The sequence below is a fragment of the Lissotriton helveticus genome, chromosome 2_1 (genome assembly GCF_964261635.1).
Source record: "Lissotriton helveticus chromosome 2_1, aLisHel1.1, whole genome shotgun sequence".
In the NCBI taxonomy this organism is placed as follows: Eukaryota; Metazoa; Chordata; class Amphibia; order Caudata; family Salamandridae; genus Lissotriton; species Lissotriton helveticus.
Window position 1 is genome coordinate 284,674,536 of NC_136059.1, and position 25,880 is coordinate 284,700,415.

Sequence of the window (25,880 nt, forward strand, 5' to 3'; positions counted from 1 at the left end):
TACGTTTTGCAGCCCCAGAATCTCTCCAATGATCCAAAGACTTATACCATCTAGGTGAAAGTCTGACCTTATCCGCCCAAGGGTCCGTCCGACGCTCAGGTGACTTGCGTACTGGACTTCTGGACTTCGAAGACGCAGTTGAGGAGCCAGAGGACCTTGAGGTGGAATGACGGGAAGCTGACTCCGTTACCATCACCACATCTGAACCTCTCGACGCCGAGCGTTCTTCCCTCGTGGTCGAGTGCTTTCGGGGAGTCGGCGGATCAAACAATCTTGTTTTAGAATGTCTATGCGAGGATGTATGGTCTCTCGACGTCGAGCGGCGATGAGCAGCCGCCGACGGAGTTCCACGTCTCGACGTCGAACGGTGAGTACCGGCCTTCGACGGAGACCTCTCCCTCGACGTCGAACGACGATGCCCAGTCGTCGACGGAAGTCTTGACGTCGTCGACGAAGCACCCTGCCTCGACGTCGACTGACTATGTCTAATCGTCGACGGAGGTCTTTCACTCGACGTCGAACGGTGATGATCAGCCGTCGACGGAGAATTCTGCCTCGACGTCAAATGTCTGTGCGACGACGGTGGAGGGGTATTGGACACCCTCGACGCCGAGAGCTGACGAGACACCGACGGAGACTGCATCCTCGACGCCGATCGACTCTTCCCTGTCGACGGCGGAGGGGTCTTGGTCCTCGACGCCGAACGTCGCTTCTTCGACGACGGCGGAGGAGTCACACTTCTCGACGCCGGTCGACGTCTGGATGACGACGGCGGAGGGGTGACCTCCCTCGACGCCGGTCGTCGCCTGGTTGACGACGGCGGAGGGGTCCTGGGTCTCGACGCCGACCGTCGCCCGGTTGACGGCGGCGGAGTTCCCTTCCTCGACGTCGGACGTCGCCCGGTTGACGCCGACGGAGGAAATTTCGACGATGGAACTGGATCCTTCGTCGACGTACCTGGTCTTCTCTTCGACGGCGAGCCCGCCGTCGACGGTAGTTTAGACGATGAATGATCCACCGGTGGTTCTTTTCTCAGCGCCGAGCCCGACGCTGAGGGTGAGGGGTATGAAGACTTCTTTCTGGAAGCTGAATGAGTCTTCTTGGAGCCCTTCTTCACCGGAGATCTTCCTCTTGATGACCTATGAGCTAGGCCATAAATGCGAATCCTCTCCCTGTCTTTTAAAGTTCTTCCTGACAGGTGTTCACAATGAGGACAGGTGCCTGGATCATGTTCCTCAGGCAGACACAGGATACAGACGTCGTGGTTGGCTGACTTGGCCTTCTTGTTGCCACAAGAAGGGCATTTGTCAAAGAGTGAAGGCATTTTCAGGAGAAAATGCTCACCAAATTGACTGAAAAAGACAGTATCTTACTTGACTAGATGTTAAATGTCGAGTAAGAACAAAAAATTGTCAAAAGTGAAGAGTTTTTCTGTCAAAAAACAGGAAAATTAGTGGAGCTGTGTAACCAGGGTCCTTCTCTGAAGGAGCCGGAAAGAACAACTGACCTAACTGTCACCCCTGAGGCATGATGGGATACTGGGGGTCATGAGTGCCTTAAAGGCACGGTGTCAGTTTATTGCAATGTAGCTACAGGTTAGCTTTTCAGTCTTTTTAGACTGTGTGTTTGCAATGCAGCCTGGGAGCTTTCTATGCTTCCAGTGAGTTATAAGAATTTCTACTGCTTTCTGAGCATTAAAACAGTTTCTAAAACAAACTTTGTGTTTCTCATGTTTCTAATGCTTAGTATTATTATTGCATGTATGGTGGAAATTCTACACAGCATATTTCAGCTCTGTTTTTATTGGCTGCTATTGCATGTTATATATATATATATGTATTTATATATATATATGAGTATATATATGTGGGGCACATATAATATAGTGTTTCCGGGGTCCCGCACATGGGCGGGAATATTCTAATGCTTATGACTTTGATGAGGATCCCCTGGAAGAGAATTTCTTTTACTTTCAAGGGAAGTACTACGAACAAACTAAGGGCGTAGCAATGGGAGCGAGCCTTGCCCCCAACCTGGCCATCATTTACATGCATGAATACGAGCAGGAATTCATTCTGAACACCCACAATTCATTCCAGGGATGTTTAAAAATGTGGCGTTATTACATTGACGATGTTCTAATTATCTGGGAGGGATCCACAGATCACTTACAAGAGTTCCACAATTGGCTGAATAATTGCTCTACCGACATTCAGTTTACCTTCAAGTTTGACAGGGCATCTATAAACTTCGTGGATATCATGATCAAAGAGGAATCGGTGCACTCCTCGCCAGCCTGCACCGGAAGAGTTCTGAGCGCAACACCCTACTCTGGTATCAGAGCCACCATCCCCGTAACCTCAGGGACAACTTACCCTTCGGTCAGTTTCTGAGGTGTACGGAGGAATTGCTCCAAAAAGGAGGATTTCTTCAATGAATCAGCTGGCCTCCTCACAAGACTACTTGAACGAGGTTACCCCATTAGACTTTTGAAAACAGGCACGTAAGAGAGCCTGGCACAACCACAGGGAGTTCTTACTTGTCCCTAGAATTAGGAACAATAGTGAGGAACGATTAGTCTGTGTTACCACGTTTAATACCAAGAGTAATCGCATCAAAAAAGCCATTAACAAACACTGGCACTTGGTTACCAATCAACTAGTCAACATGCTCCCTCCCCTTCATGCCTTCAGAAAAGGTAAAAACGTCAGGGACTTTGTGGTCAAATCACTATTACCATCACCTTCTATCTCAGGTCAGAGTACTCTCTGGGGACTCCCACAGGTCAAGGGACATCATAAATGTGGCCTATGTAAAGCATGCCCGCTGACTAAAGAAATGACAGAATTTACTCACAATGGGCATACATATAAACTTGAAGACCACAGTAATTGCAACTCCACGGGAGTTATTTATGCCATCAGTTGCCCATGCGGTTTCCTATACATAGGACAAACGAGACAAAAAATCAAATGCTGCATACTACAGCATTGCAGGCGCATTAGATGCGCAGTCCAGGGGGCACCCCTCGTGGAGCATTTCTCTAACTTTGAACACACACCCGATAGTCTCAAATGGTGGGTTATAGAGAAAGTCAAACCCAACCCCATCCCCAGAGGTGGGGATTTTTCGAGTACACTGAGTAAACGTGAGTGTAGATGGATACACTCTTTAGACACCATCTCACGAGGGTTGAATGAATCTGAGGAAATGAACCGACAGGTAGCGGTCATGAATTAATTCTAGAGATACCCTAGACCCACCGCGAGGCCTTTCTGTAGATATTTCATGCCCTTTGGTCCACACATACCAGTGTAGGTGTACCACTGTTTCATTGTTTTTATTGTTCATTGTAAATATGTCCACCTATCGATTTGGCATTATGCCTTATTCGTTCTATCCATCACTGTAAATATGCCCACACACTGTGGGCAGTATATCCCTTAATCTTGTGGAATAGCTGCACTACTTTGTAACCTTGATCGTACCTGGCATGCACAATTGCCCTTGTGCCACCTTGTATTTACTGTACATCTTATCCGTCAGACAGAAATGCTATGTTAATTATCTGTTATGTCCTGATTGTTTCAGCTGTGAATTATGCTGCACGTTTTCAATGTACATAATAACCTATTGTGACTTGTATGGAATGGAGTCTTTTTTTCTTAAATTATGCCCAGTAGTAAAACGTTTGTTTTTATTATGTTCTCCATTAATTTGTATGCATTACCTATCCAACATCCATGAGAACTGCCTTGAAATGCTCGTGTGTATATTGTTTTCCATGCCACTTTGTATGCATTGCATATCCATCACCCACGAGAACTGCTCTGAATGTCCTAATATTGTATATGATTCGGTGAGTCCGCGATTTAACATCGATTTTATGAATTTTGGAAATACACCCTTCATTGAACATCCACGAGCCTTCACCGCTCGCAGTGTAATAACTTTCTTCTAATCCCCGGCGTATGACCCTTTTGAGTCTTTTAACTCTGGTCTTCGCCTCATGTTTCCCCCGCGGTTTTGCGCGCCTCCGGTCTTTAACTACCTGCCGGTTGGAACCGCTTGCATTCTGTTTGTGCAGCAAGACGGAACAGGTCCCGGATTACTGGATAGAATCAGGTAAATCTCTCGGTGGCATCTATGCGGTTTTAATTACCAACTTTGCCACTACCGCCGGCCCCATTTTGCCAGCAACCCTAACCAAATGCCGTTTATTTAATTTTAGATTACCAATCGTACTGTGATTAAAGCACAACCTAGACTGGTGACACTTACCTCAGCAACATAGAGGTATGTTTAGGAAGGCATTTATTCAGACAGCGGTTAGGAATTAATCGTGTTTCCACATTAATGCCCACTCATCCTGGCAATTTTATTCCTCTCCAGCACCGCATACTTAATTGGAGGAACCGTTCCAATCAGGCTGACATGAAATAGCCACCGGCTACCCACCACTCTCATACGTAGGGTAAGCCTGCTTTTTTCGTCCCCCTTTTGTGGTGCGTAATCAGACCTAGAGCAACTGACCTGATTGATACTCTCTTTACCCATTAGGTGACCTACCCACCTTATCCCAGGTTGCCATTCACTATCCCAGTCCTGAAGAAGATCCGCACGGCCGAGGCCCAGAATTTCCCTTGTGCCCTAAGACGGATCGAAACGTTGACGCCCTTGTTTTAGGCCTAGACTTTCCTTTGTGACCCTTATCGTGCTATTATGGAAATCTAATCCTGTATTTGTGCAAATAACCTTATTAGTATTGTATTATATATGGAGCTAGGCTGTATATAACGGTGATTGACAACCGTACATATTGTTAAAAAAGAATACAAAGTTTCTTTCTTCTATGTCACTGAATTTCCTTCTTTTTCACTGACTCACACCGAGCACTTCTCCTTTACGCACCAGGGCCGGCCTTAGGCATGTGCAAGCTGTGCACCTGCACAGGGCCACCAAACCCCAGGGGCCACCATGCCAATATATATCCTTAATATAATAATCCTCTAAGGATGGATACATATTTGCGAGGCGGCCCCTGGTAGGGATTTGGCGGCCTCTGGCTCTGTTCCACTTCCAAACACTCTGAACCCCCTCCCCCACTCTTCACTGGCCTCCGCGCTCCACCGCACCCAACCCCCTCTTCCGGGCCCATGCTCCCTGCTCAGGGCCCCCATGAGCCTAGAGCCGCCCCTGTACGCACGTTCCCCCACAGGAGCAACCTTTTCTCATTGTTTGAAATACCTGGATAATACTTGACAAATTCACCAGAAACTGAACATATTAAATTATTTGGTGAATACTAAAAGTGCTTGGTTTGTTGCTGTTTTGACTTCACATTAGTTGTTTAAACTATTGACTTAGGCGTAAGGAGTTTAACTCTGCACAGAAACTCCATTAGACTTTGATCTAATCAATTGAACCTATTTCTTTAGCTGCACTGACACTGACGGACCGCCTAGCAATAGTAAACTACGTTGTGTTTGCAGGCCCCATGGCTGTACGCATGTGTGCACTACTACTGACCTTTTGGTGCCGGGGGAGGTAGCCAGGTCATCCTGCGCTACACAACACAAACAAAAGACAGTCCAATAACCAACCCGGTCCCAGCAAAGCATAACAGCACTCGCAGTGACTGCTGTGTGCCGCCTACAACCTCACAAAATATTTGACTCTATACAAAGCATTAAAACAGGTAATACACTCTGTAAAGCGTGGATGCAAGAGCAATTGTGGGCTTTTTTTAAGTATTCATGTTAATCACAGCCCCTTCACGAGCTGTGATTAACATGAATATTTAAACAAAAGCCCACATGCCTTTGTAAATCTTTACTACTCACCTTTTTTATTTTGCGATATTCTTGTAAAATTTGATCATGGATAGTCTGGAAAAAAAATGTAAAAGCTTTTTTCAGCATAAACATGAGCGGGCCACATTCTTTGATATCTATGCTTATGGACAATGTGCCACGTTGGTGCAAATCTGCCTTAAGCCCCTTAACGTGGGTTGTATGTGTGGAAATGCACCGTCTTTTCAGTTTTTTTTAAGCAAAATTTTGGAGTGATTATTTTTCCTGGCGCACGTAGCCATGGCTGCAGCGCATAGAGACCCTACACTGCTGCACACTGAGGAAACAAATTAGAGGGAACATTGGCGGTCACACCCTGGAATTTGTTTAAAAGCCTCACAGTTTTCCACCTTGCAGAACATCCCATCGTCATCTACCTCTGCTGAAGCATGAAGCAGGAAATGTGTTTGCTCTTCTTCAAGAGTGCGATAAAGTTCTGTGGTTTCAACGCAACTCTGGTTTCTACTCCTACTTTTTCCTCATCAAAAGGAAATCCGGAAAATGGAGACAGGTGATGGATTTGATGCTCTGAAACAAATATATCAAGAAACAACCTTTCAGAAGAGCTCCTTTAACTAGGGAATACAAGGGATTACATGGCATCACTAGATCTACTGGATGTGTACTTCCAGATCCCCATACATATAAAGCATCAAAAATGTCTACTTTTCGAGGTACCATTACCAAATCTGAGTGCTTCCTTTTGTTACTTTGCTCGACACCCAGTGTCTTCACAAAATGCATGGCCCCGGTGGCGGCCTTCTTGAGGGGAACCGGCCACCTGGTGTTCTCCTACCTGTATAACTGGCTTATAAATGGTCCCACAATTCCCTCTGCCTACTTGGATGGGGTGAGAGACGATTTTTCACTGTTTAGCTGAACAGCCTCAGACCGTCCTCTTGCAGTCTTTCTGGGTGCAATCCTGGATACGACCGTTTCCAAGGCTTTCTCAACTGCAGAGAGAATGCATTGCCTCAAGACAATAACTAATTCCTCTTGGGAAGAAGGTTTATTTCTGTCTAGAAGTACAAGTCAATGTTGGGAATGATGTCCTCTTGCATCCTGTGTCTTTGCATGCAACTGTTTGCAAGAACTGGATGATCAGTGGGTCTAATGCCGGGGTCCCTTCAAGGACCCAATTTCAATTACCTCGGCTATGAATTTGACAATGGCTTAGTGGAAGGACACAGCAAATATCTCTCCAGGCCTATCGTTCTTTCTCGTACAGCCCCATAATCATTATGACAACAGACTCTTCCCTGGAAGGCTCGGGAGCTCATTTGTAGGACTTGGAGAATCATGGGAAATGGTCTGTGCAGGAGAGACTATCGTACATAAACCTTCTGAAATTGGAAGCAGTTTTCCTGGGCCTCCAATCTTTTCTTGCCAGGCTCCTTAAATCATCAGTGTTGGTACAAACAGACAACACCACAACAATGTTCAATCGCACCAAACCAAGAGGAAGAAGATCACAGATCCGATCAGTTAAAGCTCAGCAAATATGGAAATGGTTAATTGCATACAACATCCCTTTTGACAGTGGAACATTTTCCAGGAGTAGAGAAAGAACGGGCAGATTCCTTAAGCAGAAGAGACAAACAGTGCAACCCCAAAATCTGGATCTCTTCGCAACCTTTTAGAACAGAAAATGCAAGATATATGCCAGCAGGTTTCCACATAATTCTTAGGGAGATGCGTTACAACTGGCTTTTCCCCCTTTCCCCTAATTCCAAAGTTCATTTGCAGAATGAAAACGGAACCGTGCCTCTTCATTCTGATAGCTCAGGTCAAGGCAATATTGGTTTCTACAGCTTCTTCTCCTATCGAAGTGTCCGCCTATCCCATTTCAGCTGACAGAAGATCTTTTCTCCTTGTAGGACAGTCAGATTGTCCATCCACAGATGCATTCAATCAGCTTGGCTCGTCACGACAATGAGTTTGGAACATTAAACTTGCCTGAGGATTGCAAGGTAGTTCTCCAGAACGCTTGTGCAGACACCACAAGTAAAAGTTATGCTGCCAAATGGAAACAATTTTGTTCATGGTGTAACTCTAATACTCTGCATTGTTTTTCTCTGCTCCAGGGCACATACTCAATTATCTGCTGCACCTAGAGGAATCCGGCCTTGCGCATTCCTCCATAAAGGTCCATCTGGCATCTGTTTCCAGATTTAGGAGGCGACATGGGGAGCTCTCGTTATGCTCATTTGGAGTCTATGCAAGGTCTTTTTAGAGTCTACCCACCTGTCAAGTCTTCCCCTGTGGTATGGCAGCTCAACGCAGTCTTGTCTCAGCTCCTTAGAAGTCCTTTGGAACCAATTCCTAAAGCAGACATGAAATAGGTTTCTTGGAAAGTGGCTTTCGGATGGCACTTACTTCAGCTAGAAGGATAAGTGAGATTCACTCCTTGACAATTTATGAACCATAATTACAGTTTCAGGAGGATGAAGTCTTATTACGAACTAACCAGAGAGGAGGAGAGAGGAGTTGGCCGAACGGCTAGGGCGCTCGACCTCGGACCTGGGGATCTGGGTTCGAGTCTCAGTAACGCCGCCAAAACCTCCTGTGATTCTGGGCGAATCACTTAATCTTCCCGTGCCTAAAAATGAAAGTGTGTCCTCATGTAACGTAACTGGAAAATATGTAAAGCGCTCTGATACCAGATTCGGTTCTGGTCTAGTTCGCGCTATATAAAACTCTGCAAAAAAAACAAAAAACGACGTTAATTCCAAAAGTGCCAAATCTTTTCACCTAAATGAACCAATTGGGTTACCAACATTCTCCAGTAAACCCTCATCATTAGCAGAGAGATCTTTACCTTCTCTATATGTCAGGCGTTGCCTCATGTTTTACTTGAATAGAACCAAAGTTGTTCAGGAAATCTGATACATTCCTGATTTCATTTGTTCCTCCGAGGAAGGGGCAGGCCTTATCACGGGCAAATTGCTTTGTGCGTTTCTGCAGCCATCACCTTTTGTCATGAGAAAGCAGGAAGACCAATGGTCTGCAAAAGTGAAAGTACATTCTACAAGAAAAGTTGCTGCTTCTTCAGCAATGTTTGCAGGCGCATCGGTACAAGACATCTGCAGGGCGGCGACATGGTCTAATGCCCACACCTTCACAAAACATTGTCTGGATTCCTTGAAGAAGGTGGATGTTGCAGTTGGGCAGGCGGTGTTTCGTTTCATTAAGGTACACAACTTTTTGGGTCTATTCATATTCGGTATGTTTATAATGTCTTTCGTATACATATGTTGCGATTATGTCATGCTATGCTTTTCATGTCTTTACAGTGTATTCATTCTAGTAAAGTTAATCTTGCAGTATGTTTTCTTTCATGGTGGGATCGCTAGCCTTACCCACTAACATTTTACTTTGAACTGCTTACTAGTCTGATTCATGCAGGCAAATCTTTGAAAGATACCATACTGGAGAAAAAACAAGTTATTTACCTATACACTGTGGTTCTCCAGCATTGATATCTTTCATAGATTCACTTGCAACCCTCCCTCCTCCCCATTAAGGTTCACCACTTTTTCTTATACCTCTAATTTTCCTTATACTCGTCCTCAAACTCTGAGGTATGGTGGCTATGCAGTGGATGAGTGCTTCAGGGTCTCTACTCTGATTTGCTGAAGTTTAGATGCATTAAAACAATGTGAATTGGCTAGCAATGTCTATTCTCAATGTAATTACTAATGCTTAGGTATTAGCACTGTTTTTACTGCTGTTACAGTGGGACTTTCACCATGATGATGGGGAAGATTCAAGCATATGAATCTATGAACGATATCCATTCTGGAGAACCACAGTGTACAGGTAACTAACTTGTTTTTACCCTGCTTTGACTGAATCCATTTTTGTTGGCAGAGAGAAACTCCTGAATTCCTTTTTCATTTTAGCCCATAGCCTTACATCCGGTTACAGTAGGACACATAAGTGGGAACATCTGTTTGGGAACAGATAGAGAAATACTTCTCGCACTCATTGACATTGGAATTTAAAATCCTCTCTAATGTTAGTCGGATTTTAAATTACTGTTCTGAAAAGGCCGCTTTTAGAAAGTTGTCATTTTTCTGCCTAAACCAAATGTGTCTTTCTGCCAATGTCCAGGGTCACATTACTGTTAACGGCTCCGATGTGATGTGTATTACTTCCAGATGGGGGACAAAAGGTCTTGGGTGTGGGGCAGAATGTTCTTGTTTGTGAAAGCTTTCCGGAGGGTTGTGATCAGCCATTGTTGAACGTCAAATGATATCCTTTGGGCTGTGCCCACACCCTACCTGACTTCTGTAGCTGCCTGCCCTGCCACTAGCAAAGGCATCTACTACCTGGGCCTGCCTACCTTCTGTCCTCCTAGACAGTTTGGAGCCAAACCCAGTGGAAGGGAAAAGAATTACCAGAACCAGTTTAGGGGTAGACAAAGAGTGAGACTTACACACATGTTGCCTCTGGATATAAATGTGGAACCCTCAGAACCTCACAGGAGAATTCCCTTGGACCCGTAGAAAACTTAGGAGGAGGACTGTCCTGCTGTCTGAGGAAGGAAGACTGGACCTGCTTGGTTGAAACCAGAAAGCAGGTGCGACTTCTCGGGTCAGTTGGCTGAAGTTCTTTTTGAGCACAAAAGCTTCCAGGGGTCCCTTCTGATTCCTAGCTGACAAGACCTAACTGGACCTGATGTGGTTCCCTCTGCAGGCCTCTTTGGGAGTGTCTTGACCTCACGCCCCCTGTGTTCAAGATCTTGGCCGGGGTCCGAGTGTACATCTCCCTGCTCGACTGAAGGCTTCACGGGATCAGACTATTTGGTGCAAACCGACATAGAACATTGCATCAAAGCACCTCACAGATCCTGATCGCAGTTTCATCAGATCTGACCCAGAACAATGCGTAATGATGCAAGGGCCTTGCATTGCAGGATCTCAGAGTTCTAGATCCTGATCGACGGCTTGACAGACCCGACACAGTGTGATGTGCAGCACATTGCAACCCCCACACCAAAGAAAAAAGGGTACAACTCCAGTGGGATCGAACCTAGTCCCATGCCCGACTGGCACTCCGTTAACTTGCGACTTGGTCCTGGTCCATCTTGACCAGCGCCTTTTGGAACCATTTGTTTACTTACTATTTTAAAATCTCATTACGCCGGTTCTTTTGATTGGGTTTTTGTTATTTTGGTGTGATTTTATTTGTTAAAATATCCTCTATTTTCTGAATTGTTATGGGACTTCTCTTGTGTTTTCGCTTTATTACTGTTTAAGCTTTACTTTACATATTGTTCACCCTCACAAATATTATGTCTATTGAGTAGAGCTCTCATCCCTATTAACTATTAATCCATTTCATACATTTACCATGGTAAGTGCCATCACTAACACAATCTGTTTAGTGAATCAGTCACGTTTGATTTTTTAATGATTATTCTCTAGCATAAACTAGTCAAACATCGGGCCATATTATTCATACAGGTATTGCTGTGATGATTGCAATTACTGGTGTATGTCCAGATAGTAGTTGCCTTTAACAGTATAATTACATGGTTACACTAAACTCACAACTTCAGTGTGTGTGTGTATATGTGTGTATATATATATATATATATATATTATATATATATATATATATATATATATATCGCAAGTCTTTCTCGTTCGTGTATTTTTTTGAAGCAAGAAGGCAGACCCAGAAATAGTGCAAAGTCGGGTTTATTCAGAAAACGCCCGCACCACCGCCATTACGCATTTCAGCCTCCTCCGAGGCCTTGATCACATGACACGTTCCAGAGGTAATTTTTTTAAATTTAAAGTGACAGTGCATAACATGTGGCAAATAGACATAGAAGTAACACTATGACCATGATCACAGAATCCATATATACAGCATATGTACAAGAGTGCAAGTGTGCAAAACCCCGCAATAAATATTTAGCATTTCATAAATATTTAAAACGTGTACAAGCCTTCCAGAATATCAAAAATATTTAAAACCTTGAAAAATTCAATTATTAAAAATATTCTTAAAAACTCTGTCATTGTAGTACATAAGCCTACCCACATACCCAATACAATCAGTAAAAAGGTATTAGTAAAATTGCACAATATAGGCATCAGAATCTGTCACGTAGTGACCTCTCCAGTGCTGCAAAAAAGGTATGGGCAGGCTCACTGCGGTGTTTATCAACATTAATATGCTGTGTAATTATTACAACCGATATGTTAGATGGATTCCAAAGAAACAATAATGCCCAAGTGGGCCAATGATCATGTGTGACTGAAAAAAATAGTGCAAAGTGCGAGTGCATAATCATCATTGCGCTCTAACCGTTATCCGACCTACGGCCGTAAGTCTAAAAATGTAGAGCCTTATTAAAATCCTATTAATACAGGAGGGGTATGGATGATGCTACTTTAAAAGATACTGGATATGCGAACAGACCTATTAAAGGCAGGTAAAGAAATCCTCACTGATGTTAAGACCATAGTCGTGCTATTGAGCTCCAGAATATATTTAGTTTCCAATTTCCTAAGCAGGTACTCACGGTTGCCACCTCTCCTAAGGGGCAAGACAGTATCCACAACAAAGTATTTCAAATGTTGTGTATTACTATTATGATGTTCCTGAAAATGTCTTGCTACCGGATACGTGGCATCCTTGTTGGTGATTGCACGCATGTGCTGGAGCACCCGTTTGTGAACCTGCAGCTTCATGCTCCCCACGTAGCGCAGGCCACACGGGCACTCCAGCACATACACTGCAAACTCAGTTTTGCAGATATATATATATATATATATATATATATATATATATATACCCACACACGTACTACAGCGTTTCTATAGTAGAAATATTGTCTAATAACAAAAACGGCTTCAAAATAAGTAGGATATGGTGTTCGTATGACTCATCATTCTGTTTCACTACATAAACACCTGCTTCTGTTCTTTTCAGGTCAACTCCAAGCCAATGCATATTGTGAAAATCCTGATATAGTATTAATTGGCAACAAAGCAGACTTGTCAGACCAACGAGAAGTCAACGAAAAGCAAGCAAGAGATCTTGCAGACAAATATGGGTGAGCAAAGGCGCTGTTTTGGGGGGATTTATGTTTTTTCTTTTTTGAAATATTGATACTGTTTTCGGAGGAACAAAGATCCAAATAAGGTTATTTTTAATTGTTTTATTTGTATAAATAAATAGTGAACTTGAAAACGAGATGTACTCACTCCCACCGGAGACTTCGGAGTCCTTGTCCATGGGGTTAACATAGGTAATATTGAATTAGTAATTCCAGTTGTGGTATTATTGCATCAGTTTATCACACGAGTGAGAATTACCCCCTACGTGTTTATTTAACTTTGATAATTTGGTAACATAGCCCACCTGCAAAATCTGATTAAAATGTCCAGACGTTAACGTTTTACAGAAAGCGATGTAGAACTTAGGCTGGAAATATAACGCCATCGAATATATCTCCAATTAATCATGGCTAAGGTACATGTAGTCCTATCGTTGGGAGGGGCACTTGTAGCAAAGTCACCCTTTCTGTGTAATCGCCCCATTAGAAGTTAAATGTCATGTAGGTTGCATGTGGTTAAACTGACCACTTGTATGCCCAATTTATATAGTTACATGCCCACCATTGTGGACTGCAGTTTAAGAGCATTGCAGTGGTGCAGAAAAAGTGGGTATGCCACGTCCGAAAACCAATTATTTTTCAAAAGTCACCCTAAAGTGGGACTTTTAAGCCCACATAGCAGGATGCGTAAGGAATACAAAAAAACGTGGCACACTACGTGTTTGCAATAGTGTGCCCTCATATTGACTACATGTCTAAAAGCTGTGTTTACTCTTAGCTGATTTTCCCATTAAGAGCCATAGGTGTAATTAAAAATGCTACCAAAATGGTTCAAGTTTATTTTTCACATAGTTTTGAAAATGTAATTTAATGGTGAAAGTAGGTTTTTGATAACGTTAGTGGAAACATCATTTTATGAAAATGTGCTTTGTACTGCATTAACCAAAACTGTCTTAGAACCAGTTTTGCCACTCCCTGCACCTCTGAGGCCCAGCACACATTCTTGGCTGGAGTTCATGATGCAGCTCTCTAGAGGACAATAGCCTGGCTGCTGGGCCCAGGAAGGTAGGTATTGTTAACATTTGCTCTTAACCTGGAGGGATACATGGACAGCTGGTGTAACAAAGGAGAGTCTCACGCTACGTCTATTTCAGGGCCCTCCTAGACTTTCTAGCTCCTGCTCTAGCAGGATGAAATACAGTACTTGTCTTGGCAGTGACCGATAGAAGAACCGCATCTAAATATGTGACTGGTTTAGGAAGAGCTAAGGCCCTCTTCCGGTTAAAAGAGGGATCAGCCCCTTTGTATCTAGGACTTTTGGGAATTTTTACAGGATAGCAAAGAGGGGGAGCACATAGGCCTAGAAAAAACATATTGGGTGTGAAAAATTCTCCATTCTTGTGAATACTTCGAACATCAGATTTCTCATTTTTCGAACATCCTCAGACACCAGACTGATTCTTGCGAATTTTCCAAGTAATGCACCAGCATTTAGTGCTGTAATCCACACTGCTCTGAAAGTCAGAGTAGAGACACATCTGAGTGTCACCCCTGAGAGCCGACATCTTCCTTGTTCCTTTTCTTCACCCTTTAATGTGGATCCAGAACGCCACTCCCAAATGTGGCAGTGTTCCAGGAACTCCTAAAAGCTTTTCACAAAGTTGCAGAATATGATTTCGAAAATGATAGGATTTGAGCCTGGCTGAGTCTGCTGGAAGCAGGTGTCGGTCACAAACCCAATTGTGGCTTGCATATGGTGCTTGGCACAGCCCATGGCTCTTAAATCGTGCACAAAGTATGCTCTTGTGCACTCTAAAGTTGTTGAGGACCAGGAAGTTGTGATCAATGCCACAAAACATAAGAGTGGGCAAGCAGAAGTTCCACTCCCATTCCAGACTGTGGTCACAGTCATTAGGTCGCTATCACAAGAAGTCTCCTTCCTGCTAAAAATCTTCCTGTAAATTGAAGTCAAAGTCTATAAACAAGCATATGAAGGCCAAATGGGACTTTTCCTCATCCCACCACATGACGTCTTGTGAGAAAGTATGAAAGTGTCATGGTAAATATCACACTCTGCCGATAGATCCTGGGTCCGAACCAATCATGCAGTTCTTCTCAGCACACACTAAGTGTTTTAGGCTGTTGTTAACCCCACAGTAAATAGCATCCTTCAACAAGACCATGCTGCAGATGGTGCACCTTCGTGCCCCACGGACAGCAGGTGTCTCCAGTTTGACTTTGCCTGCAGATCTACCCTAAGGCCGTCAGCCCCTCGAAACTGGCTAGCTTCTGCTCTGGCACCGTTGACCACTGGCAATTACTCTGGGCCACATCCCAGTCCATCATTATTTCCGGCGCCATGATACCTCAGTTTGGATGTAGCCATATGCAAATCAGTCTTGACCCTGCTGAAATGAGAACAGTACACTCTGAACTTCCAGGCCAGGCCCTCCTCGAACCGGAGCACGAGCAAACCAATACTGGTTTTGCCTTGGTTAGGGCTCATCTGCCAGGTGTATGTTTATGTTTGGCGATTTTTAAAGCGCGCAAATACCCGTGGGTGTCTCGGCGCTGACTGAGCAGTCGATGGCTATGGCAGATTTTAAAGTGGGAACAGCTATGTTTTTAGTTTCTTCCTGAAGCTAAGGAGAGTTGGGGCAGTTTTGATGGTGATCGGGAGTGAATTCCATAGTCTGGCTGTGGAGATCACAAAGCATCTATCACCCCAGTTAGCTTTCCTTGTGCGCTGGACTTTGAGCAGATTAGCTGAAGATGAACGAAAGGTTCTGGGGTTTTCGAGCGGACGAAAGGCGTCCTTGAGAAACTTCGGGCCTGAGTTGTGCATGGCTTTGTAGGCGATGCACAATGCCTTAAATTTCGTACGGCTCCTGACAGGGAGCCAGTGGAGTAGTCGGATGAAAGGGGTGATTAAGGTGAACTTAGGTATGTGTAGTAGAATTCTGGCTGAGGCATTCTGCACTAGCTGAAGTTTATTAAGAACATTTTCCTGTGCATTGAGAAGAAGGGCATTACAATAATCCGTTCTGGCAAATATAAGGGTGCTAATCAGGGTTTTTCCAGCTGATCAGGGAAGATAGGGAAGAAGTTTCTTAATCTTCAAAGTGAAGAAGGAGGTGGAAACTACGGAATTGACGTGATGATGGAAAAGTAGTTTGTCATCGAATGTGACTCCGAGGTTACGGACCTTGGTAACAGGTACTGGTGGAGGTCCCATCTCTATGGGCCACCACAGGGGAGACCAGGCAGGTTCCAATTTCCCGAATATCATCACCTCTGTTTTTTCAGAGTTTAATTTTAGGCAGTTTTAGGACATCCAGGAACTGATGGCGAGTAATCCTTCTTGGAAGTTTGCTGCAACTGTCAATCCATCATTGTGTACTGATAGGACCAGCTGGGTATCTTCGGCATAGGTAGTGAGACTGATGCCGTAAGATTTAATCACCCTCGCCAAATCCGAACGTAGATATTAAATAAAGTCGGACTTAGCGAGGATCCCTGTGGTACTCCACAAGGAAGGGAGAATGTGTGGGAGAAGTAAGGGCCCAGTTTAACTGTCTGTGATCGATCAGCCAGAAAGGAGGCAAGAAGTTCTTTGGCTTTGTTGTGAATGCCAATTGCTGAGACACGGTCGATCAGAGTGGCATGATCGACCGTGTCGAAAGCCGCAGATAGATCCAGCAGTATCAATACTGCTGCTCCTCCTATATCTAGTGTCATTCTTATTTCGCCTGCTGCCTTTACTAAGGCTGTTTCGGTTCCGTGTTCCTGCCTAAAGCCGAATTGGGTGTCGTCCAGTAGGTCATTTTCCTTGATAAATTTGGTAAGTTGTATATTCATTGCTCTTTCGAATATCTTTGATGGGAAAGGAAGGCAAGCAATTGGTCTGTAGCTGGATGGGGAAGCGGGCTCGAGAGTGGATTTTTTCACTAGTGGCTTAATGATGGCCTTCTTCCAGACTGAGGGATAGGAACCGGTAGAGAACATAGAGTTACAAATGTTAGTTAAGGCGGGGGCAATGGCGTCAGGGATGAGGTTAAGGATAGAAGGTGGACAAGGGTCTAAGGGCGATCCTGATTTGGTGCTAGAGATTTGTTGGGATATTTGTTTCTCTGAGACTAATTTGAAACTACTGAAGGAAGGGACATTGCTAGGCGGAGGTTGTTTAGCTATAGTAGATCAGGGAGGTTTGTGACGAAATGCTGAAAAAATAGCGGTGACTTTGTGTAGCTTGGTTCCAGTGATAGTGTGCACTTGCGACCCATGTCTAAGCATGCCAGTCCCACTTAGTGACACACTAACAACCCTCCCCTCCTCCTCTGACAACCGGACCCACCAGCTGAGCACACACTCCATCCATGCTCCCTCTATCAACAACACCAGCAATGCGCCACAAGACACAACCCGTACCTCTGCCACCACAAACAAGGCTCTCCTTCCCCCGTCCGACCTTCACATCACCACCACCTACAACCTCCCCCATACTACTACAATTGACCTCTGCACGCTATCTAAGACTCCAAACTACCTCCCTAGACCCGCACACAAAAGAACAAGGAAGCCTCTGCACGACACCCCCCCCCCCCCCTCCCTGCGCCCACAGTCTTGCACAAAGCCTCCACAGGCAGCACTAGAACATCCAGACGGCAACAAAACATAGCAAGGCAATCCCCCTCTAGGGATGACCAGATTCCCCCCACCCCCACCCCCACCTCAGAAGAGACAGGACAGCGTCTCACCCTGCTAGAAACACAGCTTGCAGCCATAACCCAGGGCTTTAATGTTATCCTTACTAACCTCGCCAGGCTCCGCAAGACCCCACTCTTCCCCACCCTCCCCAACCCCTCACACCAAAGGCTTCCCAAGGCTCCCCGCCTCAGTTAGATCTCCACCTCCCTCTCAAATCAGATACAGAGACCCAAAAGAACTAACAAGGCTATGTCCTCGAGTGAAGCAGCATCTCTTGCCTCCTCGTACGATACCCCAGCTACTTCCACCCCTTATTCCAAGACCCAGGTGTTCACTGGATTGCGAAGACCCCTCCCCCTCCCATCCCCAACCCGAAACCTACCAAACCTCCAGCCTCCCTCACTAACATCCCCATGGCCCCCCTGAAGAAGTAGCAAAAACAAAAATGGCACCCTCCACCAACTGCATGCTCATAAACTGCAGATCTGCCTCCAAACATGCCACAGAGCTAGCAGAATCCATCCTTACCCAGGAGATTGACATAGCCTTAGTCACGAGACCTGGCTCAATGACTGCTCACCACCAATCATGGACACTCTTGTGCCCCCATCAAAAAGATCGAAATGACCAAAGAGGCGGGGCTATAGGAATCATTCACAATAACAACATGTACATGATGGAAATCAACACCTTCAACTAGAACTCTTTCGAATGCCTAACCGCCACCATTAACACAACCGACAACAAAACACTACACTGCCATCTCCTATACCACCCTCCTGGCAACACCACAACATTCTCCGAGCACTTGTCCGACCTGATCGCGCATTGTGCTCTTCGAGACGCAAATAACTTAATTCTGGTGACCTCAACTTACACTGGAATGAAAATAGCAACTCGCTAATCCAAAACCTGAACGAGCTGCTGCACAGCAACAACCTTACCCAACACTGTTCAGATGAAACCCGTAACAATGGAGCAATCAAGGACGCCATTATCGCCCAACGCAACATAATCACAATTGACCACATCCTACCCGTCGACTTGTCTGACCACCACTTAATCCTATTCCGTATCACCCAACTGATCACATATCAACCTCCCACTCAAGACCTCCCAATATGGATGAGAAATCTAACTCGGATCACCTTAGCCAATCTAGAGGAAAGTGTAAGCTTGCTTCTCCAGTATTAGGGTGTCTTTCATAGATTCACATGCCTGAATCATTCCCCGTCGTCGGAGTGGGAGTCCCACGGTATATAAAAAAGCAATAATATGCTATAATAACATTGGAAAAACCAATAAATACCAACCAGGAAGTAAAGTAGCCCAAGCTACAGTAGAAAAAACTTCCACACTCATGACTATCCTAGTCATTTTGTATAGTCCAAACTACAGCCAATCAGGCGACAGCACCCACCAGAATGTTCTCCCCAGAGGCTCAGGCTCTCAGATTTTCTACCGCACGTCGTGTGAAGGGAGTCTCCCTGAGCTCTGCTCAGTTTTCTTCAATTTTCATAGTTTTTTCTCAATTTTTTCTTCAAAATATCACAGTTTTGTAATATCTTCTTACATGAAGTCTACCTTCAGGCCCTGCGTGACTTGTGAAAAGCTGAGACTTTTTCTGTGAACCCTCATGAAGAGTATATGGACCAGCACTCTGCCGGTCTCTGACATGGTAGGAAGAGAAGGGGTTGTTCTTGTGCTTAGACTATACCCCCCTTCTGATGTGGGAGGATTTTTTTGTTTGTCCTGCACGTTAAGATGTTAAGAGATGCTTCTCCTCTACTTCACCAGCTGAAGTAACATCACAATTAAGGGGTCTCTGGCCTTCTTTGAGTCTGTGCCTCCCACATCTACGCCCACGAGATTTACTCTCAGGCGTCTAGACTCACTCTGCGCACTTTTCTACGTAAAAATATGCCAGCTTGTCGACGATACGGTCGATTTACTCTCAGAGGACAATCTCTGCCGTCACTGGTGCTCTGCAACGACAGTGAGGACAGTGCCCTCTTGTCGACTGCAGGCTCGTCGACCACTGGCAGTTTTGTCGATGTAAATGTCTTTGACCGTTGGCCTCGTCGACGGTAGGCTCGTCGACGGTAGGCTCGTCGACGGTAGGCTCGTCGACGGTAGGCTCGTCGACGGCAGGCTCGTCGACGGCAGGCTCGTCGACGGCAGGCTCGTCGACGGCAGGCTCGTCGACGGCAGGCTCGTCGACGGCAGGCTCGTCGACGGCAGGCTCGTCGACGGTGACCTCGTCGACGGTGACCTCGTCGACGGTGGGCTCGTCGACGGTGGCCTCGTCGACGGTGGCCTCGTCGACGGTGGGCTCGTCGACGGTGGGCTCGTCGACGGTGGGCTCGTCGACGGTGGGCTCGTCGACGGTGGGCTCGTCGACGGTGGGCTCGTCGACGGTGGGCTCGTCGACGGTGGGCTCGTCGACGGTAGGCTCGTCGACGGTAGGCTCGTCGACGGTGATCTCTGTAGACGGTGATCTCTGTAGACGGTAGTCTCGTCCATAGACGGTGACCTCCGTGGATGTTGAGCTCTGTAGACGGTGAGCTCTGTAGACGGTGAGCTCTGTAGACGGTGAGCTCTGTAGACGGTGAGCTCTGTAGACGGTGAGCTCTGTAGACGGTGAGCTCTGTAGACGGTGAGCTCCGTAGACGGTGAGCTCCGTAGACGGTGAGCTCCGTAGACGGTGAGCTCCGTAGACGGTGAGCTCTGTAGACGGTGAGCTCTGTAGACGGTGAGCTCTGTAGACGGTGAGCTCTGTAGACGGTGAGCTCTGTAGACGGTGAGCTCTGTAGACGGTGAGCTCTGTAGACGGTGAGCTCTGTAGACGGTGAGCTCTGTAGACGGTGAGCTCTGTAGACGGTGAGCTCTGTAGACGGTGAGCTCTGTAGACGGTGAGCTCTGTAGACGGTGAGCTCTGTAGACGGTGAGCTCTGTAGACGGTGAGCTCTGTAGACGGTGAGCTCTGTAGACGGTGAGCTCTGTAGACGGTGAGCTCTGTAGACGGTGAGCTCTGTAGACGGTGAGCTCTGTAGACGGTGAGCTCTGTAGACGGTGAGCTCTGTAGACGGTGAGCTCTGTAGACGGTGAGCTCTGTAGACGGTGAGCTCTGTAGACGGTGAGCTCTGTAGACGGTGAGCTCTGTAGACGGTGAGCTCTGTAGACGGTGAGCTCTGTAGACGGTGAGCTCTGTAGACGGTGAGCTCTGTAGACGGTGAGCTCTGTAGACGGTGAGCTCTGTAGACGGTGAGCTCTGTAGACGGTGAGCTCTGTAGACGGTGAGCTCTGTAGACGGTGAGCTCTGTAGACGGTGAGCTCTGTAGACGGTGAGCTCTGTAGACGGTGAGCTCTGTAGACGGTGAGCTCTGTAGACGGTGAGCTCTGTAGACGGTGAGCTCTGTAGACGGTGAGCTCTGTAGACGGTGAGCTCTGTAGACGGTGAGCTCTGTAGACGGTGAGCTCTGTAGACGGTGAGCTCTGTAGACGGTGAGCTCTGTAGACGGTGAGCTCTGTAGACGGTGAGCTCCGTAGACGGTGAGCTCCGTAGACGGTGAGCTCTGTAGACGGTGAGCTCTGTAGACGGTGAGCTCTGTCAACATTCAGCTTCGACGCCAGTTGACTTCGTTAACAGATGACCCTGTCAACTGTTGGATTCGTCGACGTTTGAGCCCGTTGACAGTTGGTTTCACACACTATTGACTTTTATGCACAGTGCTTTTGTAGACGATTTATTTCGTCGACAGCAGCTGTCCGCTACATCCACGTGATGGCGTGATGGCTTTTTACTTCCGCCATTATTCTTCTTGGAGAATATTGGAGGTTTTCCCCTCCTTATTAAGAGAGCGGCGAATCGGTTTTTCCCCTTTCCCCTCGTCCTGGGGAAGCCACAGATGCAAGTTCGTTCACTTCCTATCATAGAATTTATTAGGAAGAAGGTGTTAAACTCATGCAGGGGCCAAACTCTGTGCCAGCGTTTTTTCCACGCCTTGACAAGACGTGTGAAGCTCGCCACTATTCACCCGTTTTTCTAGTCTCTCAGCCTACCCTGACTCAGTCATTACTCAGGCGGTTCAGCGATTATCTTGCAAGCCAGTGGGCAGGTATGCCGCCAGATGTGCTCTGACATGTTGGCGCTAGTAGAACGTATTCCAGAATCCTCCAAGCCTCACACTTTGAAGATCCTGCAGGAGGGAGAGAGAGGGTAGTGCATCATTAATAATACACTGTGCAGCGGACATTGCGTGTACAAGTTTTTCAACAGCTCGCAAGAGGGGCAGCATGGCGAAGACATTTTTGCTTCAATGCTACGTCTTTCGCAAGGAGGTTCCAACTTCAATACTTCACTTACCTTTTGATTGAGGATCCCTTCTGGCCAGCACACAGATACTGCCCACACCCTCTGGATATAGAATCGCAGCCTTTTCGGGGTGCCGAGGACGTAGATCCACGTCCTTTTTTCAAGGGAGTTCCATCCAGTATTGGCTCCTACAATCAAAACCAACTGCGTCACTCAAATCAAACAGTCATATGGGCAAAGTACCAACAGTTCCTACATAGAAAATCATCGTACAGCCGAGGCAACTCTTTTAAGAAACAATGGATTACCTTGAACCCACCTTTATTCCCTCCAAAAAACGTCGGAGGTCTAATGTCTCACTTTTATTCCAATTGGTCAAAGGTGACAGAGGACCGTTGGGTTTTGGTTTTGGAGGTGTAGAAAAAGGGAAATTTGATAAATTCTAGAGTGTGCCCTTGGGCATGACGTTTAAAAACCCAACGGTCCTCTGTCACCTTTGACCAATTGGAATAAAAGTGAGACATTAGACCTCCGACGTTTTTTGGAGGGAATAAAGGTGGGTTCAAGGTAATCCATTGTTTCTTAGAAGAGTTGCCTCGGCTGTACGATGATTTTCTATGTAGGAACTGTTGGTACTTTGCCCATATGACTGTTTGATTTGAGTGACGCAGTTGGTTTTGATTGTAGGAGCCAATACTGGATGGAACTCACTTGAAAAAAGGACGTGGATCTACGTCCTCGGCACCCCGAAAAGGCTGCGATTCTATATCCAGAGGGTGTGGGCAGTATCTGTGTGCTGGCCAGAAGGGATCCTCAATCAAAAGGCAAGTGAAGTATTGAAGTTGGAACCTCCTTGCGAAAGACGTAGCATTGAAGCAAAAATGTCTTCGCCATGCTGCCCCTCTTGCGAGCTGTCAAAAAACTTGTACACGCAATGTCCGCTGCACAGTGTATTATTAATGATGCACTACTCTCTCTCTCTCTCCCTCCTGCAGGATCTTCAAAGTGTGAGGCTTGGAGGATTCTGGAATACGTTCTACTAGCGTCAACATGTCCGAGCACATCTGGCGGCATACCTGCCCACTGGCTTGCAAGATAATCGCTGAACCGCCTGAGTAATGACTGAGTCAGGGTAGGCTGAGAGACTAGAAAAACAGGTGAATAGTGGCGAGCTTCACACGTCTTGTCAAGGCGTGGAAAAAACGCTGGCACAGAGTTTGGCCCCTGCATGAGTTTAACACCTTCTTCCTAATAAATGCCAGAACGACTTTATAACTACATTCAACCTCCAAGATGTCTATTTTGATGTGCCAATTCTTCCTAAGCACAGGAAGTGGCTACACTTTACAATAGGTACAAAACATTTTCAATTAAAGTCCTACCTTTTGGACTTAGGTCGGCTTCACGTGTCTTCACGTCGATCCGGGCACCAGTGGCACCCTATCTATGTCTGCAAGGCATACAAATTCATCACTACTGAGACAACTGTATAATAGGTGCTCGCTCTTATTTACAAGCAGTCCAGCACACCCAGACTTGTCAGTCACTGTTTCAAAACCTGGTTTTCAATAAATCATGACAAGTCCCAACTAGTACTAACTCCAATATGAACGTTTCTCGGAGCATCAATCCGTACAAACCTAGCAAAGGTGTTTGTCTCACACGAACGACGGGCCTGCAGCTCCCACTTGGTGGTGCTTCTACAGATTACACATGATAAAATTGTTAGAGGAGCTAGACAAGAAGTGGTTGCAGGTCTCCAGTTCAACCAAAGATATCATTCTACTCACTCCTCGGATGCAAGAGGCCTTTCTTGTTTGGCGGGTCCAAGAAAGAAATTTGTATAAGGTGTGTGCGTTTCCTTCAAGAAGCGCCAAAATTACACAATCACTACAGACTCATCCCTCGAGGGTTGGGAAGCATGTCTTCGATGGCTGAAAGTCAGCGGGAAATGGAACCCTCAACAAAAGGCTTGGCACATCAATCTGCTAGAGCTAGGTGCCATCTTCTTAGCCCTCAAATCCTTTCGTGCAATCATTCAAGGGGCCACAGTATTGGTTCGCTCAGACAATACTTCAAGTATGCATTACTTAAACATACAGGGAAGAACGAGGTTGGTTCTTCTATCTTATGAAGCCCAAGAGGTATGGGCTTGGGCGATACGACACAGGATCAATCTCTTGGCTGTTCATGTGCCGTGAGTTGCAAATGTGCTGGCGGACACCATCAGCAGGTCAACGGTGTCCAACAACGAATAGGAATTACATCAGCTAACAGCGGATTGAATCTTCCAGCAGTGGGGTCATCCCGTTCTGGACCGCTTTGCGATGAAAAAGAACAGCTAATGCCTGTTTCTTTGCAAGCTGGCTTACCCACAGGGACTCGCAAGGGAAGGCATTTTTCGATAACTTGGTCTCAAATATATGCTTACGCCTTTCCTCCGATACGGTTGGTTCCGGGAGTTTCTCTGGAAGATGAAGAAAGAGCCATGTCGCTTTATTCTCTTCGCCCCCAGGTGTCTTCGCCAATTCTGGTCCACCGAACTTCTTCTCCTCTCTGAGTGCGATCCAATACAGTTTCGACCAATACCGAATCTCCTCTCCATTCAGAATGGTCAGATGTGCCATCCGGATCCGGCTTCTCTAAAATTAGCAGCTTGGCGTTCTGAGCACCTTGAATTAGCTCATCTGAAAATCTTGACAGATTGTAAAGAGGTACTGGCTTACGCGAAAGCACCTGCTAAATTAAAGACATACAGACTTTAATGGTAAAGAATCTGCATTTGGTGTTAATCTGCTGGGGTTCACCCATTTCATGCAACGCTGGACCAGATATTACCTTTTTTTTCTTGCACTTGGCAAGATCAGGCTTATCTCATGCAACGTTGAAGGTCTTTTTGGCAACCATTTCAAGGTGACGTCAGGATGGGTCCACCTCTCTTTATTCTTCAAGAATACAACAGTTCTTTAAGGGACTATTCAGAATGTTTCCTCCTGTACGTCGTCCGCCTCCATCGTGGCATTTTAATGTAGTTTTAGCGCAGCTCATGCGCCACCCATTTGAGCCAATTCACAGGGTGTATTTCAAATTCCTAACATGGAATGTTTCTTTTTTGGTAGCATTAACTTCATCTAGAAGAGTCAGTGATGTTCAAGCTGACACCGTCAATTCACCTTTCTGGCAATTCACGTCCAATTCTGTGGTGGTACTACAAACCCAAGGTTTATGCCTAAGGTGCCTTCGTTTTTTCACCTGAACTAACCAGTCATCTTAAAGACGTTTTTTCCTAATCCGCAATCCCCTACGGAGAGGGCATTACATACCCTTGACATCAGAAGATGTCTAAAATTCTATTTGCAAAGGACCTCTGCCATTCGCAAATCTGATCAACTGTTTATTGCCTATGGAAAGATAAGGCAAGGACAAGCAGTGTCTAAACAAACCATAGCTAGATGGATTTCTGCAGCTATTGACTTTTGCCATCTTCAAGCTGGAAGACCTTTACAGACAATTCCAAGAGCTCACTCTGCAAGAGCTGTTTCTTCCTCGACTGCTCTTTTCGCTGGAGTTCCTCGTCAGCAAATCTGCAGAGCAGCGACTTTATCCAACAGACATACTGTCACCAGGCATTATTGTTCGGATGCTGCCAGCGAGGCTGATACGTCAGTGGGTCAAGCGGTTCTACGCAATCTTTTCAGATAAGATGAGCCTCTGTTTTTCCCACCTCCTCTGTACTGCTTTCCAGACGCTTATTCCATGCCTACTATGGATGCATTCTCATGTGCTTGCAAGTTTTTTCATGCATATATGAATGTTGGCATTTTATTATGTGAATGTATATACTTGCTATGTACAAATTTGTTACAAAAAGCGTCTTCCAAGCATTATTTCGGTACTGCTATCTACTCTGATTCAGGCATGTGAATCTATG

The 25,880-nt window shown here is 45.8% G+C and overlaps 1 protein-coding gene across 2 annotated transcripts in view; it reads left to right on the forward strand.

Annotated features, from left to right (window-relative positions):
- Nucleotides 1–25,880, forward strand: part of RAB27B (RAB27B, member RAS oncogene family) — a 787,666-nt gene that overhangs the window by 725,630 nt on the left and 36,156 nt on the right. For both annotated transcript variants that reach the window (XM_078674822.1, XM_078674821.1), the window contains one exon: nucleotides 12,801–12,924. In XM_078674822.1, the coding sequence (XP_078530948.1) occupies nucleotides 12,801–12,924 (124 nt within the window). The remainder of the gene's footprint in view (nucleotides 1–12,800; nucleotides 12,925–25,880) is intronic.